General features: G+C 36.6%; 1 protein-coding gene across 1 annotated transcript in view; it reads right to left on the bottom strand.

The window, feature by feature from the left end:
* LOC104532610 (synaptojanin-1) overlaps positions 1-6,593 on the bottom strand; it is a gene marked incomplete at its 5' end in the record, with an annotated part of 29,279 nt that overhangs the window by 8,082 nt on the left and 14,604 nt on the right. Inside the window, 3 exons of the mRNA XM_029087444.1 lie at positions 1,657-1,727; positions 1,823-1,861; positions 3,520-3,567. Of these exons, the coding sequence (XP_028943277.1) occupies positions 1,657-1,727; positions 1,823-1,861; positions 3,520-3,567 (158 nt within the window). The remainder of the gene's footprint in view (positions 1-1,656; positions 1,728-1,822; positions 1,862-3,519; positions 3,568-6,593) is intronic.

Below are 6,593 nucleotides of genomic sequence, written 5' to 3'. Positions count from 1 at the left end.
GGGGGGGGGTGGGTGGAAGCATATGGTGATAAATGAATACATTCTTTCCTGGGTATACCAGGTTTTCTTTAACCAGATCTTATAAAAGGGTATTTTACATTTCTGGGAAAATGACAAAAAGGTGTAAAGATCGAGAACTGTGAGAATCAATTTGAGAAAAATGCATCAGCAAACAGTGATTTCAATGGGGGCTTTCAACAGTAGTTTTCAGCGGTTTCAATGTTATACAAAAGTACAACAGGAATGGCAATACCAGTAAGGTAACGCTCCTTTAAGCTCTAAACGAACTTGTATCTCTGCACAGCTGGCAGTGATCTTTTCATTTCTTGCTCATTTAAAAGGTGAAAAAGGACTCTACAACCTTTTATAAACCAAATTTATATGGATTTAACTTAAACTCTTGTGGTTAGCTGCATCTTTATTTTAATAGCTTCATCACACTCCTTCTCATTTGCAGCAACTGGTCTATCACTTTATCTGAAATAGAGATATGCCATTAAAGAAGAGGTGCCATATTTGTAGATAGGTCAAAAACCTCATCGGTATCTATCCCACCGATGTTTACACAAGCAGAATGTTTTTAGCCTTTCTGAAGGTTTGTATCTGTGCTCTCCATCCTGTCAGTGTCATTGTAAACATTAGCCCAATGAGAAGAGCAAAATGCCTTAGAAAAGAAAAACAAAGTTCTCTAATGACCAAGAAACTGATAAGAAAGAGCCAACTTTTGCTGGTTTTCAGTCTATAAAATGTCCAGGCATAAAGAGGTATGAACTAAGTCAAAGAGCCTGGAACTGCCACCACAGAGGAAACGAAGTAAGCACAAATACTGTGGTTGATGTAGATATAGAAATAAAAGTCTTCCATAATGCTGCAAAAATTCTCTCTGAAATATGGTGCAAAGTCTGTCAACAAACAATACCATTTCTTAGTAATTCTTTAAGAAGACCTATAGCTATTAAAACACTTTCTCCTTCCCAAATGCAAGTCTCCTACTTGCTGCTGTGAAGAGAAATAAGGCAGACATCTTCCATCTCTTGAATTCCTGCTTGCAGTTAAGCATTCGAGCACCCATAAATCCTTCATTCACTTCCTTCAGTTCAGTTTCACAAATAAAAGAATGAAATGCAGAACTGATGTTTGTTGAATATTTTGAAATAGTTGTATGTTTCATTTTATCAAAATTAGTTTTTAAAACAAAGTACAAAATTCCTTAACACATCAAGTAATCAGCAATATAATACATCAACTGCCTACATAATACATTAACTGCCTGCAAGCAATTAACTGCCATCAGGATATACATTTCAGCACAGAAGATAATACATTTTATCATACCAAATCAGCAATGTAGTCAATAGGAAGATATAATACAAATAATTACTTTGCAGTTATTTGAAAGCTGATGTAAAATGTGTTATTATTTTGGAGCCTAAGAAGTGATTGCACAGAGTGCAAAACAATAAAGTCATGTCCAGTATATATATTCTGGAGTATTTTTAGTCAACAGACAAGAATTGCTGAAGTAATTAACTCCTATAAGCAGTAAAGTGATTAGTCAATTTTGCAGTTTTCTCACATGTTTTATGACTGACAAAAATGCCAGTGCAATAAACTGTAGAAACTTGGGAGGAAAATAATTTTAAGACTAATACCTACCGGTCTGGTTGTACCATATCCAGCGGTTCCTGCACTTGAAATTCCAGTTGAAGGTGGAGGCTGATTACGAACTGAAACAGATATTAAGAGATTGATGACTTAGAATGTATTTCAAAATCAGGTTCTTTCTGTATTATAACTAGTACAAAGCATGTATCTGTATTACCTAAGTTATCCTTTCTTTGTGTTCCAGGACTTTTTTGTGCTTTGAAGCATGGAAAAAGAAATAGATTATCTTTGTTAGACAGGCTACAAACGGGTATGGATACAGCAATGGTACATTATCACTAATGGAAATGGGAGCAAAAAGACATTAGTGATTTTTTTTTTAAGGTGTTACATATTAAAGTCTATCCACCCACTAGGCTGTTACTCTAGCATGCTCTTATCCCACGGCACACATTAAGTAATTTGACCCTTCTAATTACAAATTAAGTCAAATCACCTCCTATTTGTTGCAAGCTAAAGACGCTGACTTGTACAGGTACCCTGTGTTCTCAATTGTGCTAGAAGGAGTTGTTTTCTTTTGTAGTGTATTCTGCAAATATTCTAGCAGCAGTCTTCAAAACAAAAAGAACTTACATAACAAAAAAATCACACAAACAGGAAAGTACATCTGTAATTATACATGGTTCAGCAATCTACAGGGTCTACACCAAAGTTCCTGAACGTACTCTTTTTGTTTATGGGGTAATTATATTTCAGCACCAACCTCAACATTTACATGCTGATGCTAACGACAGCCTTGTATGCAACACTGAAGTTGTGAAGTGCAAGATACGAAAAAATTACCTTTACCTCAGACAAGAGCACAATTTCTAACAGGCAAAGAGGTTTAGGATTCTGCCTTGTGTTTCTGCTGCCTATTTCCCAGGAAGGCAAAATCACCATGTCAGTTACAGTAACTAGAAGGAATACTCTGTGGTACATAAGAGACTTAGTTTATCAAATGAGTTTCCAGTTGTCAGACAACTCTGCTTTCTTAGAAGCAGTTAGAATGGGTTTCTGGGTACAGTTCTCATACCCTGTGCAACCTGGCACCAGTTTACCCTACTTTGAGGAGGAGTTGAACTAGATAAGCACCCGAGGTCCCTTCCAACCTGAACTGTTTTATGCATATAGTGATTTTGCCAATTTAGAAAAATGAACCAGCAATACAACCAAAATTAATTGCAGTATACAGGAGGACATCTTGACTGTGACTATATTAGGACTTTTACTGCCATAACTGTATTTGCTACAAAGGGACACATTCCTGAGGGGATAGGAAGAAACCCAAAAAACTTGATTCTGCTGGCATGGCTAAAACAGGACCCATTCAACACTACACACAAATACTCCAACTAGAATAATACAAGAGAAATGCTCCTCATAAATGTATGTTACATACATTTAAATGCCAGAATCAAAATACCTACACTCTTCAGCAAGGGACAAAATATTAAATTATAGGCTAAATTATTTAAATGGAAGTTTCTCTCAACAAAATATAAGAACAGACATAGTTCTTTATGAGGAGTTAGGCTTCCTAAATTCCTGATTTAGTTACAGGTATAGCATTTACTCTAGCAATCAGTCAGCTACAGCTTCCTCTGAGAGGCAGCCTTGAAAACATTCTTCTTGATTACTGCAGTCTGAGTTTTCACTTCATTTTTCATAAATGAAGACTGCCTTCAGTAACAATTCACACCATCACTGAAAAAGAGGAAGCAACTGGGCTGTCTGAAAACTAAGTTAAATAAAAAGAAAGATCCTACACAATAAATACCTTAATGAAACCACCTTTAGTATCACAATAGCAATAATATTACTCAGGTATTAAATTAGAAATCTGTTTCTAGAATACAAAAATTGTTATGTTACCTTCTACTTCTCTCCTAGCTACCCCAGGACTGGGAGGGGCTCCAAGACCTTTTCAGAGAAAGAAGAGAAGCTGTACATTGCATAAGAAAAGCAGTAGATTGAGAAACTAAAACCAGAAAGAACACTGCCACAAGACAGCTTTACATAATTTAAAAATGGCCTAGCTAAACTGTAGTTACTTGTAGGAGATAACTGTTTGTAGCAGCATGGGGAAACCATTCTAATATGAATTAGAGATCAGCAAGTACAATCAGGTTTAGAAACATGGTATTATTTCAATTTTACATTACAGCTGAAAGAGAATTTAATTTCTTCAGTATTCATTCTCCACAAACTTTTGTAAATTCACAACGATATTAAATGTTGGTCTTGAAACTCTTCTAAAGCAGAGCACATACCTATACTCAAACACCTGAAAATAAACAAGTACAACAGTTATACCCTGCAACACTACATCTGCTTCCCGTAATTTAGGAGAATACTACATAGTATGTCTCTGCCAAGACTACATTCGAATAACCAATTTTATAGAACAAATAAGTTTCCCATATTATATAATGTACTTATCCTACAAAACTGTATCATTAAGTTATATCCAAGCAGCAATCTGTACTTAGGAAAGCTGTATCAACTAGTGTGCAGTAGATCTTACAGTTCAGTTGAGAGAAAGAAGATTTTCAATCATGCATAACCATGCGGAATTATTTTATTTCTTCAATATGTTCAAGCATATACTGGGTCCATAAAATTCTATGGTAAAAACATGGCAGGACATAGATAACACCGAACAGTATGCAAGGAGAAATCCTTAGGGCATGTGCATAGGAAAAAGTAACAGTAATATCTGGCAACTCTGGAGTGGCTTTAGTATAGAGGAAGGAAAGGGAGCCAGTGTTCGAGAAGCCTACCTTAAAAGCAACTTTTGCCTTAGCGATGACACAGCCTCACGCTTTCTCATCATATGCCAATGTGTGGTATCTGCTCTGGAGCTCTCTATGATCTGGAAAGTGCTGTGAATTTTGTCAGATATGGGTGGAGGTGTCACTCAGAATAGGAAGAGTGAAGGCTGCAGATGAGGCTGGTGTGTGATTATTTCCAGAGATGTCAGATCTCTGGTTTTGCTGAACGTCTGGTTCAAAGATGTTAAATACTAGCATATGTTATATACTCTGGGTGAGCTCCAGGCTCTGCCAATTAACATTAGATTTCCATCGCAAAAGTTTCTGACAGTGAACTTCTCTGTGATGGAAACAGCACTGAGGAGGGATGAAGAGAGGCACAGCAGGAGAGCACTGCCTGAGAACATTTCATTGCTTTCAGGTAGTAGGCTCTGCCCTTCTCCACACAACCCAGAGGAACCCTGGGGGAGAAAAGAAACTGGTAACCTATAGGCTATGAGAAGCCCACCTGCTAACCAGGGGAAAATAAAGGGAGGTGAAGAGCAGCTCAACAGAGTACAGGCCACTCCTCTGAACCCTCTGTGGTTACAGAGACATAAACTAACTGCTAATCTCGGAGCATTAATGGGAATGGATACAATAAAACCTCCCCAAGAGCAGGCAACCAGCCTGTTCATTTCACAGATTTACTGCGAAATCTTCCTTCCCTTCCCTTCCCTTCCTTCCCTTCCCAAAGCTCAACTCAGTCCAGACTTTGAATAAGTATTTTCAGGATGCTCTTGTTAAGTAACTCTGGTTTTATGCAAGATGATTAATCAAGTTAACTCCTTTCAGGAGAGGGAAAGCAGAGAAGCTCTTTGACCATAGTACATAGAGATGTTCCTATGTTTGCACACCATACAGAGGAAAATCGTGCATGAGAACTTTAAAAGGTTTTGCAAATTTAAAAATATTCATTATATGGGAGAGAAAGGGCATAGAGGTCAAATACCCCAAATTTCACTTACTAACAATACTCTTCAACAGTGATAAAGCAAAAATATGGTGCTGTGATAATGCTATCACCATTGGCATTATAGGAAGATTTTAATCTTAAGGACAGTGAAAAATGTACATCTGAACCTGAAACACATTTTTTGATATAATTTTAAACTGTTACTGCATTTTGTACATATCTTGAAATCTCTATGGCAGTGTGAAACAGTATTTTGCAAGTAAAGACACCACATACTTGTTTTAAACAGTATTTTAAGGAAAGGGGTTGTATTTATACAGATACAACCTGTAACTTATGCCCTGACATCTTTTAGACAGAACCATGTTTTGCAAAAATTATATTTATACATTAGTTTAATGGAAAAATAAAGCAACTCCAACTTCTCATAAAGTAAAATGTGCATATATGCACACATGTGCGTGTGTGTGTATACATATATATCTGAAATCTGTTTTAGCATTAAAGCCTCTTGTTTCCTCCATCACTGAACATTCCTTCTGCAGCAAGAAGAAAGCTGCTCTTCCCCATATTGTTTAAAAACAAAAACAAAACAGCCAACAAAAAAAGCTCTACCATATCCTAATGCACCCAAACAACCTGACCTCTGCTCTGCAGAGGAAAAAAAAGCTACAGGGGAAAAATAAAGATGATGAATGATTCCTGCAAGGTGAAGTTTAATGTGTGACTATAAATATCACTATACTAATAAGCACTTGTTGCTTGGGTGCATGTATTGTCATAGCTTATAATACTTGCATTTCTTTTAATGTCAACTCAATTTCTGTATTGTCTAGGTTTATTTTATTTATTTGGAGGATAATCACAGTGAAAATGTAATGCATTTTACCCAAATTATTGCTTATACTGAAGATACTGTGCATTCTCTCAATCTTAACACCATTTTAACAGTTTAAACCAATGATAAAAGACAACTATAAGACTGTCCTGCATTAATCAGGAAAAGTCTGTGTCCTGGTTTTGCTAGGACAGAGTTAATTTTCTTCTTAGTAATTAAAATAGCTGTGTTTTATTTTCAGTATGGGACTTGTTATGAGAGGAACGTTGATAACAGTACTGATGTTATTAGTTGCTGCTGGAGCTCAAGGCCACTGTGTTTGGCTGGTTCACAGCTGCATCAGGACTGGGAGGGAGAAGCCCAGTGAATAGAAAACCCCAAA

The sequence above is a fragment of the Antrostomus carolinensis genome, unplaced genomic scaffold (assembly GCF_000700745.2).
Source record: "Antrostomus carolinensis isolate BGI_N321 unplaced genomic scaffold, ASM70074v2 scaffold19681, whole genome shotgun sequence".
Classification (NCBI taxonomy): domain Eukaryota; kingdom Metazoa; phylum Chordata; class Aves; order Caprimulgiformes; family Caprimulgidae; genus Antrostomus; species Antrostomus carolinensis.
The sequence above is the reverse complement of the archived record's forward strand: the minus strand, read 5'-3'. Positions and strand labels throughout refer to the sequence as shown.